The sequence below is a fragment of the Gossypium hirsutum genome, chromosome D09, assembly GCF_007990345.1.
Source record: "Gossypium hirsutum isolate 1008001.06 chromosome D09, Gossypium_hirsutum_v2.1, whole genome shotgun sequence".
Classification (NCBI taxonomy): Eukaryota; Viridiplantae; Streptophyta; class Magnoliopsida; order Malvales; family Malvaceae; genus Gossypium; species Gossypium hirsutum.
In genome coordinates this window covers 17,716,763-17,738,480 of record NC_053445.1, presented here as the reverse complement: position 1 = coordinate 17,738,480, position 21,718 = coordinate 17,716,763, and the positions used below count along the sequence as shown (strand labels likewise).

The 21,718-nt window shown below is 34.7% G+C and overlaps 2 protein-coding genes across 14 annotated transcripts; one reads left to right on the top strand and one right to left on the bottom strand.

Moving 5' to 3' along the window:
- The first annotated feature begins 6,005 nt into the window (after positions 1 to 6,005).
- Positions 6,006 to 16,688, top strand: LOC107892077 (uncharacterized). Of its 11 annotated transcripts, none has more exons than XM_016817056.2 (11): positions 6,013 to 6,578; positions 7,127 to 7,213; positions 7,369 to 7,467; positions 7,558 to 8,333; positions 8,441 to 8,529; positions 8,654 to 8,757; positions 8,858 to 8,948; positions 9,321 to 9,396; positions 9,499 to 9,613; positions 9,712 to 10,243; positions 15,953 to 16,688. In XM_016817056.2, the coding sequence occupies exons 1-11, from the start codon at positions 6,269 to 6,271 to the stop codon at positions 16,449 to 16,451; spliced, it is 2,778 nt and encodes a 925-aa protein (XP_016672545.1). In that variant the 5' UTR covers positions 6,013 to 6,268; the 3' UTR covers positions 16,452 to 16,688. The 11 variants fall into 11 exon arrangements, with proteins under 11 accessions (XP_040957702.1, XP_040957701.1, XP_016672545.1 ...); XM_041101770.1 differs by having other exon boundaries at positions 6,017 to 6,578; positions 8,245 to 8,333; XM_041101771.1 differs by having other exon boundaries at positions 6,018 to 6,578; positions 7,116 to 7,213; positions 8,245 to 8,333.
- Positions 16,689 to 19,205: 2,517 nt separating this feature from the next.
- Positions 19,206 to 21,518, bottom strand: LOC107892076 (60S ribosomal protein L36-3). Of its 3 annotated transcripts, XM_041101765.1 has the most exons (5): positions 21,379 to 21,518; positions 20,962 to 21,137; positions 20,290 to 20,393; positions 19,546 to 19,745; positions 19,206 to 19,464 (listed from the first exon to the last, which is right to left on the bottom strand). In XM_041101765.1, exons 3-5 carry the CDS (start codon positions 20,389 to 20,391, stop codon positions 19,428 to 19,430), a joined length of 339 nt encoding a protein of 112 aa, XP_040957699.1. In that variant the 5' UTR covers positions 20,392 to 20,393; positions 20,962 to 21,137; positions 21,379 to 21,518; the 3' UTR covers positions 19,206 to 19,427. The 3 variants fall into 3 exon arrangements, with proteins under 3 accessions (XP_040957699.1, XP_016672543.1, XP_016672542.1); XM_016817054.2 differs by lacking the exon at positions 21,379 to 21,518 and having other exon boundaries at positions 20,290 to 20,396; positions 20,962 to 21,145; XM_016817053.2 differs by lacking the exon at positions 21,379 to 21,518 and having other exon boundaries at positions 20,962 to 21,144.
- Between the last annotated feature and the right edge of the window lie 200 nt (positions 21,519 to 21,718).

The following is a 21,718-nucleotide window of genomic DNA, read 5'->3' as shown; positions in this document are numbered from 1 at the left end:
TATCCAAAATAATAATGACATACAAGCCTATTACATGCCATATAATCCAAAATAAACGTTCCAAAAACTACAAAAAAATGAATAGATAGTGTGACTTAAGTGCTAATCCAACCGTCCAACCTTCAAAGTATCTACAAACACAGAAAATAACACAAGTAAGCTCATTGAAGCTTAGCAAGTTCGATGTACTAAAATGATAAATCTTACCGAAGTAAGTACAACAAATCAAATAATAATAATACAACCATATGTGTTTCCTGTCATCCACAATCTCAACGGTGAATTGCAAAATTCAATTCAAAACTCAAGTACATGAAAAAACCATAAAAATTTACTAAACAAGTTAACTTACCGAGATTTACAATATGATAAATGACTTATAGATAATAGTACATCGATATTCCAACCAAAACACACCAGGTGCTCATAAGAGCTAATCCATACGCTATAAAGGCTTCCATTTCAAATACGCCACAAAGGCTTCTATTTTTCCAGTGTGCTCATGATAGGGATTCGCCTAGACTCACATTACGTGAGCTTTGTCCCCCATCACCTTGGGTCATGCAGAGAACTCCATTAGGTAATAACCTTCCTTTAATTTTTTTCCATATGAAGCTATAACCCACCAGTTATGGTCTTATACGATATGGTTTTTCTATATGAAGTCATAACCCACCAACTACAGTCTTACATGATATGGTGCCATGGACTTTTCCTTTTAGACGATCATGTTTAAAGTCCCAACGGAGTTCTTTAGACGACTTTAGAGACAGACGCAGACTCATCATACATTAACTCATACATGACAAACATATTCATGTTTTTTCAAGACACATATATACATTTCAATCTTCAGATACAAGCATCCTTTAACCTCAAGATTCCTATTACACACTTAGACCATCATATTTCTTGCAATATATACACACAAGTCCATAAATCATACATCTCTTATCAGAATCATGATATCATACTTTTTCCAACCTGAATCTAATATTTTTATCTCTTTTCACTGAAGTTTCTAGAATGCATAACACACATGCAAGAGTTAGCTTAGGCACTCATTTGACTTTCCCCTTCTGTAGCTCCAAACTCCAGGCTTCCCTTGATCAATCGACAGCAAATACTTCTATGGGACAAGGAAGCTCATCAAGATCTATTTATATACTCATTTTTTTGTCATCCCTAATAGTAGAATTCCCCAAAAGGCCTTATACCACATCTTACCCAGCTAAACATATTTGCTCTTTCATAACATAATCTGTGGGATCATAAATCTTACCTTGTTTTGGAGTATTCATAAGTAAAGGTATGGATCTACAACTTAGCTTCAGTGAAAGGAGGAAACGCTTAGGTTCCTTTAGATCTAGACTAAAAATGCTTCTTAAAAAAGGATGAGGAAAAACTCTCCTTTTCTTTAACCTAGTTATCTAGATATACAACCTTTGTCCCTATGGCAAGTTGACATGCGTCATAATCCTCTTCAATCTACAGTTTCATGGTTTACAACTGTAAAGGAATATGTATGAAAATATAACGTTATATATATTGGGTTCCAATCCATCGTTCATTCCAAATCATCACATTAGGACGTAATCAGGACTGTAAATAACCAACCCAGCGCATAATACCATGCGGCGGTAACCCAATTACCCGAAAATATTACTAAGCTCCTTCTTTTAACAATTCATCCTTTCTAAGACAATCCCTTGCAATAATCCAATGTCTGCTACGCGGCCACTTTTACACACTAAGAGCATCGGTTAAGTGGATAACAATACTCCACTCAGAGTACCACTCCATTTACCTGCCAAAACCAGGGCTTTTTAGGCACGCTCATAGAATTCTTATAATTAGTTAAATTTTAACACTATATACACTCATAACTTACTTTATATGACTTGCTACTTTAAACAATTTTCGAATACTAATGCTTCGTTAGGCGAGATGTTACAACAACTTTGAGAGATTGTTACTATGTCAAAAAATAGAGGGAATTTATTCTCAACTATTAAATATATTTTTCTAGAAAAACAATTCTACCAATTTCTATTAGAAAAGAGAGAATTTCAATTTTTCTAGTTCTGTGTTTTGATTCAATTGGTTTGAGCCTACACTCAAAGCATTTCATGGTACTAGAATAGTGGAGAAGCTCGTTTGGTTGAATGCCAGAAAACATCAAGGATCCACTTATTTGAAAACACAAGTACGATTTTGGTCTAAGGTTTATAGTTATAAATATCACAAATCGGGTCGATTTTCAAATTTTTTATTTTCAGTTATGCAAGAAAACTGTTTTTAAACCGAATTTTTTCCAACAATTTGAACCTGGCAACTGACATTTTTCCTAAGTATACCACTGTCCCTTATAACCCATATCATATAGCTTCGCACATTTAGCGCGTCATAAAAAGCAAGCATTTGCCATTGTCCCTCAATTGACCCCTTTGTTTCTCCCATGATGATGTAATTTCATTAAAATCTCCCACAACCAACCAAGGATGCAAAGATTCCTGACTAAGATTATTGAGAGTATTCCATGATTCCTACTGATTTCGTTCATCTGAGGCTCTATAGAAACCCATAAATCTCCATGATTTACCATCATTATGTTCTACAAAATCAACATCAATAAAACTAGCAATGAACCATTCAAGATTAACATGACAAGTATGATTCCATCTTAAAGAAAAATCTCTTTGAGAGCCTTCAGCATTGACAACAAAACCCATTTGAAAATCGAGCATCCTACGAGTCCTTTCCATACAAGTAGCATATAGTTTTATTTAAATGAAAAAAAAACTATGTGGGGTTTATAAGTCTTCAAACTATGTTGAAGATGTCGAACGACCTGTGGACTCCCCAACCCATAAACATTTTAGCTTAGTAGCTACAATGTGAAAGGCTGACCTATCCAGCAAGCTCAGCCAAATCATCTAAAGCACATCCAAACACTTGTTCATGGTCCACATTTTTGGTCTCCATTACATCCAACCTAGGCCTCTTCTTCCCATCAGCTGAATCCATTAGTAAGCCCTCTTACTGATGACACAAAACCCTTTTATCTTTTCCAACTTGTGTCGGGCCCATGAATGAAGCCCCAGATTTTTGAAAAAGTTTTACCCCCTAAATTTAGGCTAGGATTAGCTCTAACCTTATCAAAAAAGGAAAGATTAATATTATTTCCTTTTATATTGCCAAAATACTTATCAGTTCCATAGAATCAATGGAAGGTATCTCCGCCACCTTTCTGACGTGACCATGCCCCATGGCTTTCCAAGTACCAGTTTCGTACCCATTGAGCTTCCAAAAGGACCAATGATCCGAGCTCGATTTAGGCACCTTCAAGAAGCTGTTTCAGCTTTATTTCTTAAACTTTAGAAGGAGAATCAGCTCATTGATGATGTTGAAGCTAGAGTCAACTCCTTGAAGACTCCATGCACCTTAGTGCAAGCTGACTTTAGCTCAATTTCAGCTCTCTGAACTACACTCAGCTCAAATCAGCTCATTTCAGCTCGTTTGAGCTCAATTTAGCTTATTTTTAGCTCGTTTCTTTTATCATTTAAATAAATTAAGTATTGGCTTTAATTTATTCAATTTCATACAACTCATGACCAAATTTCCTAGCTCAAATTAGTTTATTAATTATTTCACATCTTTTTGAGCTAGCCGAATTTAATTATTAGCTAGACATTTATTTAAGTATTTTTAATTTGTCCTAACATATTATTTAATTTGTCTACATGCTGTTTTGTCCAAGATCAGCTGAATCTATAACCATTTAAATTGTTTAAATTCCTTACAGGTTCAGCGAATGTGAAAGGGAGCAATTAAGGTTGATTCATGCACTGTTCGGTTTAATGGATGGCATTTAAAGGAGAACATGCATTTAGGACGTTCATGCAAGAGGGAGTTGCTGAATGTTCATGTATTTAAAGATTCATGGATCGTATTTAAGGAGGAAAATACATTGGGACGTTTCATGCCTGATTCATGCATTTTCAAAATGGCCATTCAAGTATTTCAGGCACATTAAGGCTTATTCGGCCAAGGGAGATGTATGAGCATTAAAGGGCTGCACATTCATGGAATTATGGAGATTCTTCAAGGTTAAGGATGCATGAATCCATCAAGTGAAGCATCATGATGGTTCAGCCAAATTCATGTACCCTCTTCAAGCATGAACTGAATTTTAATGCTTTTTGTGTGAACATGTTAAATACCTATGTGAACAGAATTTAAGTCAGTGTGAACAACATAGATGCCGAATATGAATAGGCATTTTAGGTCTATAAATAGTTTACTCATCTTTGTAAAAAAGGTTAGACATTTTTTATTATCAAAACTTGATTGTGAGGTTTCCTTCTATCCTATTTCGTTTGAGTCTCGTTCTAACTTATCTAGCTAGCTAGTGGCGTCAACCCGACTCTTTGAACTTATCACCATCCTGGTGTGGCGTTCATCCACCTTTTTATACCTTTGGTTCTTACCTCTCTATAGGTAACGGGTCAAGGTCCATCTTCGATAAACCATTTAACCCACATTGAGTAATATAAGTCCCGGGGCAATACTCTACATAGTATTGAATCGATCTTGACGCATGAGTTCGTATTCCATTCCATTTTTATCTTTCAACTTATAAGTTATTTTCTTTGTTAAAATTGAACCTATCTATCTCCAAAACCAAGCCATCTTTTGAACCCATTTTGTTTACTTCCGCTTATAAATCAACCTAACTCCATTGATCTACAAAATTGAACGACACTTCTCGTCGACGATCGGGAAATCAAGTGAATCGACTCAATCAACCGGGCCAGATCACGTCACCCTCTCAGCCAGATGCTTGGAGCCATCATCGCTCGTCTTAGCATTGCCTTATTGACAGATCCCATTCCATAAATAGATTCTAAGCACCTTGAGAAATTCGCAAAGGCAATAGCTCTCACTATGGTCGAGTTTCCCACACAAAAAACAAAATAGAGATAACCTCTTATAATAAAATGAGCATAAAAAACTGGTCTATCAAAATCTAAATCTTCTTCCTCCTTTTTAATGGTTGACGAACATCCAATGGCACTCTAATACACATATAATTTCGTAAACCTCGTGTTATAGCCTTAGCATCATAATCAATAAACTTACTGAGAAAACCTCCAAATTGCTTTGCCATGGTCTCATTGAATAAGCCATTGGAAAGGTCATGAATTTGTATCCAAAAATCCATGGAAAAAAAGTGGTACTTGTAGAGGGTCTTCTCCTTCTAACAAACAATGAAACACTAGTAGATGGTTGTTAAAAGTCCATGGTCCACCTTCAATCACCCTAGTCAGATTGATCTCATAAAAGAATTTGAAAATGAATATCTTTTCCCCTATATATGATATTGCCACCATTTTTAATGGGTGCAAAAGATTTGCCAACATGTTCCTCATGGCTTGGAAATGAACTACACTCATAGTTCAGAAGCATCCTACCAAACATAGATCATATTCTCAAAAACTAGCATTCCCTTCCACCAGTACTCTCCAAGGAGCCTCATCCTCAATTTTCATACTCGTCAGCGACTCTGCCATAGTAGATTTGAAATGATCAACTTCTAAAAGGAAAAACACAAAACGACACTCCAGCGACTGATACACATCTAGAAAAGCACCAAATAAAATGACAAACTAAAACAAACAACAAAAGAAAAACGTGATATAAAAGCAGACACCCAAACGGGCTATCAAAGCAAACTATGCTTCCTAATATGATCAAATTAGTTTCTCTAATTTTTAGATAGATTATAAATGAATAGGTAGATTATAATATAATATATTATAATATTATAGATAGATAATAGATAATTTATTTAAATTATGTTAATAAACAAAACGAATTTTATTGTTGGCTTTTTTTAAAAATAAAAAAAGAAAGAAGAAAACAAAAATGTTTAAAATATTCTCCTATGGACTTAATTCCTAAAATGTCTGGTTAAGACTTAAGACAGGATAATTAGGAAGGCAAAACGAGGAAAATGAGGGAGGTGAGATTAATGAAAAGATAGGTAGGTGCCCGAACATCAAATTCCGGTACTCGGTAAAAACAACAACACAGCGACACACTGAATATGAAGCATCATCCTTCCTCACTTCTTGTTTATCAATTACTCAAATAACCAACCCCACTCTTTCCATCCTCCTTTATACCATTAACTCACAATCAAATTCTACCAAAATCCCTAGAACAATTCACCCCTTTTACCTTCCTTCTTCATTTTCTGTTGGTGATGGCTTCTACCACTGTCACGTTGTCCCCCAGCTCTCCCCAGCTCCGTCTGGCTCTGCGTTGCAGGAATTCCGTCGAACCACGCGCGCTTCTCGTCGGGGCGTGGACGACCAACCTCGATTCTCATCGTCGTCTTCGCCTGCTCTCTCTTACACGAAGCAGGAGTAAGAGATTGGAACGACGTCATAACGGTGTTTTTCGGATTGTGGCCGACTCCACAGCTGGCGCGGGGGCGGATGCCTTTTCTGGATGGTCCGATTCGGAACATGTTGAAGACTCCGTAGACTCGAGACGGAACGGATGGTTCGGAGGTATAAATTTATGATACATTTATTACTCTGCATCTAACGAAAATGTCATTACTATTTTTCTTGATTGAATTTTGTGCTATTTTGTTTTCAAGAGTTAGTTGAAAATAATAAAAGTTTTATCTAACTGTTTTTGTCGATCAAACAGCAAAAGGATGAAATTTTATGTTAATATATTTTGAATCTGGTTTTACAATATCAAATTATGGTGCGTTGCTCTGTTTTTTTTTTTTTTTGTTATCATTATTAGTAGATTTATCCCTTCCCCGCTATAATTTGCTTGAGTTTAAGATTTATGTTTTTCTAACGCTAAATTACTTTTTAGCATCTGCCAATCAGAGGTATTCCTTTGAAATGAAGCAGATATGCATAAGTTGATAATGGCGAATAGAATTGGGCACTTCATCTTTTCTATTTTCAGGGTTGTCAAAGAATGCTTGGGCAATGACTTGGGGTGGGGATGTTCTAATTATTCTTAAAGGGGGTTTAAATTAAAATAGTTGGTCCCTTTTTCATGGACTAATAACAAGTCGTAAGTAGTTTGCTTTCAGGAATTATAAGAGCTGGATCAGTTGGACTTGTTCTGGTAGCCGGGCTTTCCTTTGCAGCAATGTCCATTGGTAACCAAAGCACTGCTAGTAAGTGGTCTCTTTTGACTACAGCACGTTCTATTTTATCATGGTCTTGTATCATTTGCATGCTATTACCTTTTTTCCTTTGTGTGTTTATTAGGTAATTTAGATCAAATTGGCCTGAGTGGTGGTGATGAAAGATTGTAATCTGTTGACTGCAGGGACAAAACAACAGTTGGAACCACTAACAGCTCTACAGGAAGTTTTATTGGCCTCTGATAATGAGACTGATAAGTCTGAGGAGAATGAAAGCAAGAAAGGTATACATAAGGATCTTTTGTCACCTTCAGAATTTAATTCCACTTCTACTGATAATAAACTTGAAAATGACAATGTTTCGTACTTAGTAGACGGTTACACATATAATGGCAATGTTGCCTCTAACACTGCTCCAATTCAAGAAGACTTGCAAAATGTTTCAGCTTTGGATGGAATGCCAATTGGCTCAGGCTTAACTCCAATATCACCTAAATTGCCTGAATCTGAAGTTGCTGGTGGGCCTTTTTTTGCACCAAGCCTTAGAGAATCAGATAGCAACCTTGATATTGATTCACCTGAGGCAACTTCAGAAACTAAAGACAATTTGTTTAATGTCAAAGAAACTATAGATACTAACTTGTCTGACCCAATAAACCTAGACAATGATATCGATGAGGGAAAGCTTGGATCACAAGGAAAAGAGAATTGCAATACCTCAGTGGATTCTTCTTCTAGTTCTAGTCTAACCAATGAGGCTGTGACTATGAACTTCTCAGTTAGTTCCAAGTTTGAACCAATTTTAGAACCTCATTCTTTACCCATAGACAATGTGAAAACCATAGAATCATTTCCATCTGAAGGAAACCTTGAGGTGAACAACTTAAATGAGAGTGTGCCATCTAAAATAACCTCTATGTCAGCACCAGCTCATCCAAAAGATGAGCAAAGGGAAATTGATTATAAAGAGATAAATGATAGCAAACCAGTTTTGGAATCTCCAATTCCAAGGAGTTCCTTCTCCCCTGCCGGTATACCCGCTCCATCTGTAGTTTCTGCAGCTCTACAGGTGCATCCAGGAAAGGTTCTCATTCCTGCAGTTGTTGATCAGGTTCAGGGGCAGGCACTTGCAGCCCTTCAAGTTTTGAAGGTGTTTCTTTCTCACTGATATATTGAAACAATTACAGTATAAGTTCTGCAGATAAGATGAGGACCTGCAAGTTGCAACCTATTCATCAAATATCTGAATCTTTCCAGGTCATTGAGGCTGATGCTCAACCTAGCGATCTTTGCACACGCCGTGAGTATGCTCGATGGTTAGTGTCTGGAAGTGGTGTTCTTTCGAGGTAACAGGTCCCTTCCTAATTACTCCCATGTATGGCAGTATGTTGGCATTGGGAAACTAGCATCTTAGTTAGCAATATAAAATAGGGAAAAGAAAACTTGCAATCCCTTTTTTGTTGCTCGCAGGAATTCAGTATCAAAAGTTTATCCTGCAATGTATATTGAGAATGTTACTGAACTTGCATTTGATGATATCACACCTGAAGACCCTGATTTTTCATCCATTCAAGGTGAGAATAGGATTTTATATTCTTGGCAATGATATTTCATATTTGTTTGGTAACTTTATTTTTGTTCTAATCATTGTTGTTAATCGAGTTGGTTATTCAGGCTTAGCGGAGGCTGGACTTATCTCAAGCAAGCTTTCAAATAAAGATCTGCTTAATGATGATCTAGGCCCATTTTACTTTTCTCCTGAAAGGTTTTTACTGTTCACACATTGAACTTGCAATATAAGTCTCCAATGCAATTCTTGCCATTACATTTTTACCCTAAACTTCTGCATGGCCTTTTGTTCTATATCTAAAGAATGGTTCCCATTTCCCGAAGTCGTGGTTAACCCATTTCATTTAATTGAAGTAAAATGCTCTTAGAAGATGTGCATAAAAGCCTGATATATAACTTTCTGACTTAGCCTTAATAAAATCTGGAATGATGTGAATGAAAATTGCATTGCGGTTTTGCATTGCAGTTTTGCTCTTCAGTCTGTTGCTTTGAGGATACAAGCCTGCATTACTTCTGGGTTTCTATTGTCTTTTTATTTCCTCATTTCCTTCCTTTTTTTATGCTCCAGTCCTCTATCACGCCAGGATCTTGTGAGTTGGAAAATGGCCCTGGAGAAAAGACAACTTCCGGAAGGCGACAAAAAGGTTGGCTATGCTTGAGTTTTGTTTATTTGTGCATTTTATCTTCTTTGTTGTACGTAGTAGTGAGTATATTTGGTATTAATTTTACCTTGTGGCCATGTATAGATCCTCTACCAAATTTCTGGTTTTATAGACATAGATAAGATAAATCCAGATGCATGGCCTGCAGTTGTGGCTGATATGTCTGCCGGAGAACAAGGAATAATAGCACTTGCTTTTGGTAAGTTTTGTTTGAATTACAATTTCTTTCACTAAATTTCTAGTTGATGTTGAATTTGATGATTGATATTTCTTTGTTATTTTCATTATCCCCGGCAGGTTGTACAAGACTGTTTCAGCCAAATAAGCCTGTGACCAAAGCCCAAGTTGCTGTTGCTCTTGCAACTGGTGAGGCTTTTGACCTAGTAAATGAGGAGCTTGCGCGTATTGAAGCAGAATCAATGGCAGAAAAGGCAGTATCTGCTCATAATGCTTTAGTTGCTGAAGTTGAGAAAGATGTTAATGCTAGTTTTGAGAAAGAGCTTTTAATCGAAAAGGAAAAGATTGATGCTGTTGAAAAAATGGCCGAAGAGGCACTGCATGAACTGGAAAGGTTAAAAGCTGAGAGAGAGGCAGAGAATATGGCCTTAATGAAGGACCGTGCTGCCATTGATTCAGAAATGGAAGCTCTTTCAAGGTTAAGGTGTGAAGTGGAGGAGCAGTTGGAAAGCCTGATGAATAACAAGGTAGAGATATCATATGAGAAGGAAGCGATTAACAAACTACGAAAAGAAACAGAGGATGAAAGCCAGGAGGTTGTCAGGTTACAGCATGAGCTGGAGGTGGAGAGAAAAGCTTTATCTATGGCCAGGTAAAGAAATGAACTTTATTAGATGCTGCAACACCTAACAGGGAAGAATTGAAAAGATTCTTCTAATATAAATTAGATGCTTTATTTGCAGGATAACATATTCAAGGATATGTAGTGTGAGACTGCTTATGTTTGTTCACTTGCATAAGAACTTGCATCTATCAGATTTGACATGGATTTGTGCTTATCTGCTCAATCTATAAATGTCACTTTTGTTCCAAGTTAGAAGTTAGAAATGAAAGTTTTTCAAGAGAGCTTTTAATAAAGCTGCTCTATTTTTTATTAACTAAAGAACTGAACTTAAATAGAGAAAAGAGTCCTAATCCTAATTGGGAAAATAATTCCCTTACTCTAATAAACTACTAAAACATAAGGGGAAATAATTTCCTTATTTTAATAAACTACTAAAAGATAAAATAAAATATTCCTAGAATAAGAATAAAACTTATCTACCTAAATAAGATTTATCTACCTAAATAAGATTTAAAATATATTCCCAAAATATATGGGGTTCACATATTTCAACACCCTCCCTCAAGTTGGTGCATATTTATCAATCATGCCCAACTTGCTTACAAGAAAATTAAAGCTTGTCTTCGAGAGCCTTTTGATGAGTATGTCAGCAATCTGTTGTTTCGAAGGAACAAACGGCATGCACACTTGGCCTTCTTCAATCTTCTCCTTGATAAAGTGTCTATTAGTCTCAACATGTTTAGTTCTGTCATGCTGGACTGGGTTGTGAGCAATACTAATGGCAGCTTTGCTATCACAGTACAACTTCATTGGTGAAGTTATTGGTTTCCTCAGCTCTTCCATAATTCTTTTTAACCACCTCATTTCACAAATTCCTTGAACCATTGATCTAAACTCAGCCACTAGTTTACTTCTTGTTACAACACTTTGTTTTTTGCTTTGCCAAGTCACAAGGCTTCCCTAAACAAATGTACAGTATCATGATGTAGATCTTCTATCTGTTATTGAGTCTGCTCAATCTGCATCTGTATAAGTTTCAATTCCTCGTTATTCGGATTTCTTGAAGAATAAGTCCATTCTAAGTGAACTCTTCAAGTATCTTAGAATCTGAAACATTGCTTCTTCATGTTCCTTTATTGGGAAGTGCATAAATTGGCTCACTAAGCTCACTGCAAAAGCTATGTCTGGCTTTGTATGTGATAAATAAATTAACTTACCAACTAATCTTTAGTACTGTCCTTTATCAACTAATCGACCTTCTTTATTTTTGGAATTTTACATTTGGATCAATTGGTGTTTTAAAATATCAATCACATATTTTTTATGAGAGACCATAAGACCTTTCTTTGATCAAGAAACTTCAATTCCAAGAAAGTATTTCAAAGGACCCAAGTCTTTGATCTCAAACTCCAATGCTAGATGCTTCTTGAGACACCTTATTTCATCCACTTCATCTCTTGTAAGAATGATATCATCGACATAAACTATAATAACTGCTATTTTACCTTTTTGTGAATGTTGATAGAACATTGTGTGATCAACTTGCCCTTGTGAGTAACCTTGTTTTTTAACAACTTGAGTGAAATGTTCAAACCAAGCTCGAGGAAACTGCTTTAGACCATACAAAGATTTCTTGAGTTTACATACTTGAGTTCTAAAATTTTCTTCAAAACTTGGAGGAGGATCCATGTGAATTTCTTCTTCAAGTTTCCCATTTAGGAAAGCATTCTTCACATCTAGTTGCTGTAAAGACCAATAAAGATTAATAGCAATTGATAAAAGAACTCTAATGGAATTTAATTTGGCTACTGGAGCAAATGTTTCAAGATAATCTATCCCGTATGCTTGAGTATACCCTTTAGCCACCAACCGGGCTTTGTATCTATCTAAAAATCCATCTGGTTTGAATTTGGTTGTTAACGCCCATTTACAGCCCACTGTTTTTTTCCTACAGGTAATTCCACTGTTTCCCATGTATCTGTTTTTTCAAAAGCGCGCATCGCCTCTAAAATAGCCTCCTTCCACTCATGAACCTGTAAAGCATCTTTCACATTTTTGGGTATTTTCACAGTATCGAGACACGTAACAAAGGCTGAGAATGTTGAAGACAAGGCTTTATAGGATATAAAGTTAGACATGAGATATTTGACTATTTCTAACATCTTTTCTTTTAGCAATTGAAATATCTAAATCAGAAAAATCATTGGTTGGATTATGAGCTTTACCTGGACTTTTGACAATATCTTGCGAGTCGGATTCTTGGTGATGAATCTGGTGGATTCCACTTTCTTTATTTCTATTTCTTCTTGAGTAAACAATTAACTCCTTATCTGTTTTTTATTCTCATGATCAGACTCTACACCTTCATACTCCTTTTTATTAACATTAACATTATTAATTTCTGTGTTAATCATAAATGCGCCTTCCCTATTATTAGAATCCCTATGTTGTATATTCCTAGTCTTTTCTTGATCAATTATAAAATATTCCTTACTATAATTTTCGCCCTGAAGATTAGAATCAAAATAAGATTGTGTATTAACAAATGTGATATCCATGGTAACAAAAATCTTCCTATCAATTGGATCATAACATTTGTAACCTTTTTTATTAGAACCATAGCCAACAAAGATACATTTTTTTGCTCTAGGATCTAGTTTACCTTGATTGTGAGGATGAACAAAAATACTACACCAAAAACTCGGAGGGATAAATCTGTGATCAATTTAGAGTTAGGAAAGTTATATTTAAAAAGACGAAAAGGAGTTCTATAGTTTAGAGTTTTATTGGGCATTCTATTAATAAGATATGTAGTTGTTAGCAAGGCTTTGCCCCAAAGATAATGTGTTACCTGACTAGTGAACATCAAGGCTCTAGTTACCTCCAAAAGATGTCAGTTTTTTCTTTCTATAATCTCATTTTGTTGTGGTGTATTTGTACAAGAACTTTGGTGGACTATTCCATATTTGGTTAAGAAAACACTTAATTGGTCACTAAAAAATTCCCCACCATTGTCACTCTGAAATACTTATATTTTCACACCAAACTGTGTTTTCACCATAGCATAAAAAGATTGAAACACATTTTTAACTTCAGACTTATCTTTTAATAAAAACACCTAACAAATACGAGTATGTTCATCAATAAATGTGACAAACCAATGTTTTCCTAAAAAAGTTGAGACTCTTGAAGGTCCCCAAACACCACTATGAATTAACGAAAAATGTTTGGAAGATTTATATTTTTGAGGTGGAAAGAATGACTGATAATGTTTAGCCAATTCACAAAATTCATAGTGATATGAAGGACTTTTATTTTTTAAATAGACCAGGTAACAAATATCTTAAATAGTAAAAATTAGGATGTCCAAGCCTATAATGTCAAATCATAACCTTATCAAAATCAGAAACAGAATTTAAACATAAAGTAGTTGTTGGTTGACTTAGATGGTTGTCGTCACGAAAGTAAATTCCACCAGAGTAAATTTCACCAGAGTAAATTTCACCAGATAAAGCACTGCCAATCATTCTCCCCGAGACCATATCCTGAAATTTACACATAGAGGAGTCAAATATAACATGACAATTTGAGGACTGGGATAATATACTGACCGATATAAGATTACAAGCTAGATTTGGCACATGTAAAACATCATGTAAAACCAAAGAAGACGAAATTTTAATAGTGCCTTTCCCGGCTATTGCCGAGAACGACCTTTCTGTTACTTTGATCTTTTTGTTTTCTGCACAAGGTGTGTAAGTTGAAAAAAGAAAATAACTACTAATCATGTGATCCCTAGCTCCAAAATCAACGATCCACGTGTTTATTTTACAAGGTTTGATATTGAAAAAAACAGAAAAATCAGTACCTGATTGGGCAAAAGAGGAAGAAAGATTATTGGATGAGTTAGAAACAGAAGAATTCATCCGAAACAGTGGTGATTGAAAAAGCTTGTGTAGATGCTCTAATTGTTCCTTAGTGAATGGAGACCTTTCCAGAGAACTTTGGCCTCATAATTTTTATTAATTGTTTGGAAAGCTTTGCTATCCCCTGACTGTGAACCACGATCATTGCCACTCTTTTTCTTCCATACGTCGATTTTCCATGGAGCTTCCAAACATGTTTCTCGAGTGTACCAATATTTTTTGTAGTGATTGCACCAAGGTTTTTCCATTTTTCACTATCATCATTAATTTTAGTAGTTACAAGAGCAGAATTATCATTAGCTTCAATCCCTGGCCTTAACATTAATTTTTCTCCTTATTTCCTCTCTTCTAACCTCAGAAAAAATCTCACGAAGTTTTGGAAACGGTTTTTTCCCTAAGATCCGATATCTTACTTCATTAAATTTTTTATTTAAACCAGCTAGAAACAAATAAGCTCGTTCATTCTCTTCTTTTTTCATAGCTTTTACACCATCTCCGGGACATTCTCATTCATCATTATAACACTAATCAAGTTCTTGCCAAAGAGACATCGTCTCATTATAATAAAAAGTAACTTCCTTTTCCCCTTATCTAGCTTTCTTAAGTTTTATTTTTAACTCAAAGATGTGTGAAGCGTTTTCTAAATCTGAATAGGTGTCTTCCATAGCGTCCCAAACATCTTTAACAGTCAGGAGAAAAAGAAAATATTTACCTACGGATGCTTTCATGGAATTAATAAGCTACGCAATTATCATGGAATTTTTTGACCTCCACTTGCTCATCTTTGGATCGCCCACCTGTGGTTGCTTGACTTCTCCAGTTAAATGACCTAGCTTGCCGCGCCCATCAATTGCTAATTTTACGGACAATGACCATTCCAGATAATTCTTGCCATTTAGCTTGTGAGATGTCAACTGAAAAGAAAGGTGAGACGCCTCTGCCCCTTGAGTCATTGTACTCTCGGTAGTTGTTTCAACAGTAGAACTTTCTTCTTCTGTTTGATTGCTAGATCTCTTATCTCCAGTGAAAGGCTATTTTAACCATGATGTTACTAGAGATTTAACCTAGCTCAAATGCCATGAAAGTTTTCAAGAGAGCTTTTAATAAAACTGTTCTATTTTCTATTAACTAAAGAACTGAACTTAAATAGAGAAAATAGTCCTAATCCTAGTTGGGAAAATAATTCCCTTACTCTAATAAACTACTAAAATATAAGAGAAAATAATTCCCTTATTCTAATAAACTACTAAAACATAAAATAAAATATTCCTAGAATAAGAATAAAACTTATCTACCTAAATACATTTAAAATATATTCCCAAAATATATGGGTTTCACATATTTCAACAAGAAACAATGTGTCAGACATTATGTTCATATGTCATGATTTATATTCTTGTTTAATTTACGGAACTATTTTTCTCGAAAATCTGTGTTCAAAATTCAAATGTTTTTTTACCTCTGCAACTGCTAAACCAATATATTAAGTAAAGATTATTAGTTTAGAAAGACAACCTGGCTTGCTTGCTATTTGAATTATACCCTCTGCCAACTGCTAAACCAATATCTAGCTTGGCAGTCGAATCAATATTTCTCCTGCATTTCTTATATGCTTTTATGGAAGAATAATTGTTCATAATTTTGGCTTTTTCTTCTCTTGGGTTACTGTAAAATCCATTTGGAGATTCAATTATTGCCTTACTGTATTTCTTCTTTAATTTGTCTGTCGTTGGCTGCTTTAGTTTTTCTGAAAGATATGTTTGACTCAGTTCTGTTATCATTTGAGCATTTAAAGTTCCTAATGATTCAGGGCGTGGGCTGAGGATGAAGCAAAAAGAGCAAGAGAACAGGCAAAAGCCTTAGAGGAGGCTAGAGAACGCTGGGAGAGGCAAGGTATCAAAGTGGTGGTCGATAAAGACCTTCAGGAAGAGACTATAGCAGAAGTTACATGGGTAAATGTAGGGAAGAAAGTCGAAGATGAGGTTGAAGGAACCGTCACCAGGAGTGAAGCTTTAGTGAAGAAGCTCAAGGCATTGGCAAGTGAAGTTAAATGGAAAACTAGAGAGTTCATCAGTAAGATCATTCAAAAGATACAATATTTTATCTCAATGTTGAAGGAGTGGGCCTCCATAGCAAGCGCAAAAGCTGGAGTTTTGAAAGACAGGGCTGCATCGAGCACAAGGGGATCGGTACAAGAATTGCAGCAAAGCACAGCAGGATTTAGCTCAGCCCTTAAAGAAGGCGCAAAACGGGTGGCTGGTGATTGTCGGAAAGGGGTTGAGAAACTCACTCAGAGGTTCAGAACATAAGTCTCTCCACCTGTGATTTATGTTTTGGCCTTTCTTGGGCACGGAAATAAAGAAATTTTGCAGTCGAGAGGTATGTAATTCATCTCATCTCTGATCAATATGCATTAGAATGAATGTACCATGTTAATCATTTGTCATTTAAATGATGTGTAAAAGAAAATAATAAGCAATGAAAATTGCTACTTATGTATTTGTTCTTAATAGCACCCGACAAGGTTCTTGTTGGACATTTAATCATATCTTGAAATCTTTAAAAACATAATTTGATGAATAATTGGTATGGTAGCATTAGTAGTCCTTGTACTTCATCAAATCTCCAAACGCTAGTAACTCTATTTTGGTACCTCAACTGTCAAGAAAAAAAGTTTATTTGAATGACCTGACTTTAAGTAACACTAAAGGTATTTTAAATAAAAGAAAATTGGAATCTCTTCAACCAAACATTATTATTAAGTAGTGAAAGCTGCATCCACATTGATCTGTGAAGGTGTACTCCATTTTGGGTTGTATCTGGAGCTGTTGCTATCATTCTCAAAACTAAAACCATCAAATTATTTCCATAATTTTCTTTTTCTATTCGAAATCTCCAAAGAATGTCAAAAAAAAAAAAAGCTTTTATAATCTGCAAAAGCAAGAGATTCAAATAAATAATAATAATAATAATAATAATAGTAAATCCACTTTTTAATTTGGAGATTTGTGGAAGCCATTTGCATGTTCTGAGCAATGAAGAGGTTCATCTTATCAAGTGTCGAAGTTGCACAACCGTCCAATAATCGAATCTTTAAATCGGGGTTAGGCAAGTAAAATCTGACTAAAAAAATTGTTAGGCCCCAATTCAAAGAATAATATTTTAGTAAGGATCCAGAAAAATCAAAGAACAAGGAACAAACCAAGAACTAAAATCATTTGATTTTTATACAAATATTGGTTGTTGCAGTGTCCATCAGGCTATATACGAGGGTCATATACTGCTTTGGATGACACAACGTTTTAGTTGAATCTGAAAGCAATGTGGCTATGCGTTCCGTTGAGGATTCAGTCGAAATTTGATTTTTATTTGTAAAAGTTATATTTTAGAATTTCCTTTTATAGATACCTCGACACTCGCGTGTATTGAGTTCAGTGCAATGTCAAATTATTACAAGAATGCATGCTCTATATGTCATAATTGCAAGGTAAAATCAACAATAAATTGACTCCCATAGGGTGTCAGATTTTTAAGTTGTAAAGTTTCACTCAAGAATTTAATACGAAGAAGTTAACAACCATGGGGAGTTAACAACCATGGGTCGACTTTCTCTCCTATAAATACTTCCATTAATTTTTCCTCTCTTTCCATCAAAAGTTTCTCAAACTCTCTCCAATAAACTTGTTATTTTCTTCTTCTTTTTTCGAGAAAAAATGGTCGCTTGAAAGTTTTAGGAAGAAAATGTAATAAATTATGTCTTTAATATGGTAAAATTTTTAATTCAATTTTTTTAAAAAATTTTAATCTTTTACAGAAATATTTTTTTTAAGATTTTGAGAAATTAAACATTTTTATGTGGGTTTTTTAGCGGTTGAAATATCAAGTTATTTGTGTTCAACATAATTTAAAATTTTCGGAGGATGATAGATGTATTGTAAATTGCTTGAAGAGTGATGGTTTACATGTGATATCTATGATAACAAAGTTTATTATGAAATTAGAATTGCTTCCCACCTTGTTGGAAAGATGGAGTCCGATAACGAATACATTCCATTTTTCATATTGAGAAATGACTAACATTAGAAGATGTCGCTTTAACAATCGGTTTTTCAATCAATGAAAATGTGATAATCGGAGCTAGTAACATTGATATTGAGTATAAATGTGATCGGTTATTAAGTGTCGTGTCATCTAAAAAGAAGAAAGAAATTGATGTGAATCAAATGAAATGTAGATAATTAGAAAGGCTTCTCAAATTAACTATTATACATTCAATTGTGGAAGAGATAGATCGATATGCTAGAGCTTAAATGCTTTGGATGGTAAGAGGAATATTGTTGCCAAAATCACTTCGGCAACAAGACACATACCATGTATCTTCTTTACTATAGTTCTTTGAAATGGTCGATTCATTTTGTTGGGGTTCAATGAGGCCACTTTGCAGGGCAAGAAGAACGAAAAAAAAAAACCAAATGGTTGTTGCTTTTACAAACATGAGCATGGATACGAATGTCGTGATTGGGCTCCATCCTTTCTAACCATGGAAGTTCAAGTATAATTGTATTAAGATTAATTCGATTGTAAATATTTATATTTTCTTATTGCATTGAATATTTGAACAAGTCAATTGGATCATACATTTATGAAAAAACTAAACTTGGATGAGATAAAAATCAATGGACTGGTTGAATAAATAAATTAAAAGAAAAATTGTAAGTTGAACCCGCCAACAATAAACAAGTTAATAAGATTTTGGCTCTCAAAACCAACTTCAGTCGCATACCTTAATTGTGTTACATAATCGTACACACATATTTTGAATGTATCATGTTTTCCATTTATAGTCTAATTTTTAATTTATTTTGATAAAATAATAAAAGCATAATTTGACCTTCAACTATAAAAAGAAAAATTTAACCCTTAAACTTAAATTATTTATACGTAAAAATTAACAGAGCTCATACACAGATTGCCAGGAGATGAATTTTATAAATTTTATATTTTTAATTTCTTTTAAAAAGTTTCAACTGACATATTCGAATCAATTGAGCTGTGACATATAGTTTGATTTTAAATCCATGGCCCCAGCCATGTTTTGCATTTCATTGAATTTTTACGAGTGCATAATAAACACATTTTAAACAAAAAAAACCTTGTAGTAATTCAAGTAAAGCAGCAAATTTGAGTGCATGGTTTTCAGTCTCAAACAAAGTGCTAAACAAAATCCCTAACAGCTACTAAATGAAACCTTCAAGCTTGTCCATAAATCAACAAAAATAAAAGCTTCACTTCTTCTTGTCTCCACCTCCAGGATGATGAGCCCTGCATGCAAATCATCAACATATTCGTAAGACGAAGACATAATTCAATGTCATCTGATATAATAACATATATATGAGTTACCTCATCTTGCGGAGAACACTCGACATCTCCTCACGCTTCTTCTTGGCTCTCTTGTGAGTTCCCAATTTTCTTTTAGCTACCTTGAGAGCTCGCTTGTCCTTACCAACCTTCAAAAGCTCCGTAATCCTCTTCTCATACGGTGCAAAACCAGCAACTTCCCTTATCAAGTTCCTCACAAAATGGACTCTTTTGCTAGTTTTCTGGGAAAAGAAATAAGATAAATCATGATTTCAACTTCCACTCTAAGATCCAATCCCTTCCAAAAGATTAAATACAAAGAATAACAAAAGATCTAATATGGCTATTCAAAGGTAGTGCTGCCCTTTTTTCATGCATTTTTTCCCTTCTCTCTTTTGGTAAAAGTACCATGAAAACTCTTATACTAGGAGTCAAGATTTCATTTTGCTCTCTCTACTCAAAAAGTAGTCAATTTAGTCTATTTACATTAGATCAAAGAGCAAACACAGGTCTTTTTGTTAAAATTTCATTCATTTCTACTATTAAAAATTAGTTCCTATACATCAAAATAAGGTACACATGAATCAATTTGCTCTTTGCTCTTTGATCTAAGGTATATAAACTAATTTGCTCATTTCATTTTTTGAATAAAGGGAGTAAAATGCAATTTGACTCCTAGAACAGGGACTTCATGGTATTTTTACCTTTTGGCAAAGGACTCTTACATATAATCGTTTACTATTGTTCTACAAAAAAAGAACTTAATTAGGCATAGGATGCACTTACTCCTTTTCTGTTAGATGGACGTGGAACCAATTCCTTCTTGGTTACAACATGGCCCTTGTTCAGTCCTACAAAAAGGCCTGTATTTGGCTGCTTGGTGGCCATGCCTGCTTAAGTAAACAAAAAAATCATGATAAATAGAATGAAAAGCACAACATTCGAGCGGCATTTCAATAAGCTATCAAATCTAGATTACCGTTCATTTAGATTTCAACTCATGCTTCAAACATTAGCAGATATATATAAATGATTCTTTAACTTAGGACTCAAAAACCTCTCAAATTTCACATAATTTATTAGCATGATTCAGCAGTAAAATATATATAAAACGGATTCATGATAATCCCAAATATCTCAAGACCAAGATTTACTGCAAATGAAATTAAAAAAGGGTTTAAAAACCTATAAAATTAATGAAGTTAGAAAAATTGAAATTAAAACGAAAACGATACATATAAAATCGAAAAGCCAATGTGATATAATCTTTAAAAGAAAACCCACGAATGAAGAAGGGCAGTTAATAAACACAGTTTGAATTCATTGCAATAGCCAAAAGCAGCTAAAGCTACTTAAATGTTTGAGCACGGCATTTCATTTCCCAAGCAATGAAAGAAGGGAAAATATTCAGAAGAAGAAAGAAGAAGAGAAGGAGGGTTTAGAGATAGCGCGATTTACCAGTCGAGACGGCGATCTATGGCGGACTAAAGGAGTGTTAGGGTTTTGCGTACGTTGTTCTTAAAGAGTATATATATAAGGGCGAATTGGCAAGTGAGTTCCCTCCTAGGGTTGGGTTGAAGGCATGATCCAACCCAAAATCACCATTTGCGGCCCAATTGCATGTCTATTTCAACCTAAACAAAATTTAAAAATTGACTATTACTCGTCAACGAAATGGTTGATGGTGTCGTGCCACGCGTCTTTCTTTTATAAAATTATATAAAAACAAAACAAGGCAAAGAGAAACAATGGGTTTAGAACTTAGAAGAGGAAAAATAAATTCATCAAACCCAGCTAATAGAAGAAGCCTTCACAAAAATCACATCTCCACAAGTCAAAATAGATAACCAAACAACCACACGAAGCGTATTTTACCAAAAATAAAAAACATTTCAGTTTCTTCCGGTGTTATGTGATTTAAGTAGAGGAGAGAAAAGGTAAGAGTTTGGTGGTGCAGTGCGGCACCTTGACTTGCTTGCTCAATTATTGTTGGGGAGGAGGGGAAGGGGGGGAGAGAGTAATTTTTTTTATTTGCATTTAATAAAAAGTAAAATATTTAAACTTTTCTCTCTTTTTTTAATAAAATATTTTCAGTTTTTTTTCATAATTTGCACCGTAAAACAAAAGAGCCATATGGCATTGCGTGATTGATGCATTTTTTTTAACATTAGTTTATAATTGGGCTAAAGATTTTAACGTTTGAATACTTTACATA

Excerpts from the sequence above, each read along its gene's own strand:
- LOC107892077 (XM_016817055.2), top strand. The coding sequence starts at position 6,269 with ATGGCTTCTACCACTGTCACGTTGTCCCCCAGCTCTCCCCAGCTCCGT. Across the intron at positions 9,614-9,711 it reads AATAATAGCACTTGCTTTTG|GTTGTACAAGACTGTTTCAG; the intron begins GTAAGTTTTGTT and ends TATCCCCGGCAG. Across the intron at positions 10,244-15,952 it reads AAAGCTTTATCTATGGCCAG|GGCGTGGGCTGAGGATGAAG; the intron begins GTAAAGAAATGA and ends CTAATGATTCAG.
- LOC107892076 (XM_041101765.1), bottom strand. The coding sequence starts at position 20,391 with ATGGCCACCAAGCAGCCAAATACAGGCCTTTTTGTAGGACTGAACAAG. Across the intron at positions 19,746-20,289 it reads GTCCATCTAACAGAAAAGGA|AAAACTAGCAAAAGAGTCCA; the intron begins GTAAGTGCATCC and ends TTCTTTTCCCAG. Across the intron at positions 19,465-19,545 it reads AGTGTTCTCCGCAAGATGAG|GGCTCATCATCCTGGAGGTG; the intron begins GTAACTCATATA and ends ATTTGCATGCAG.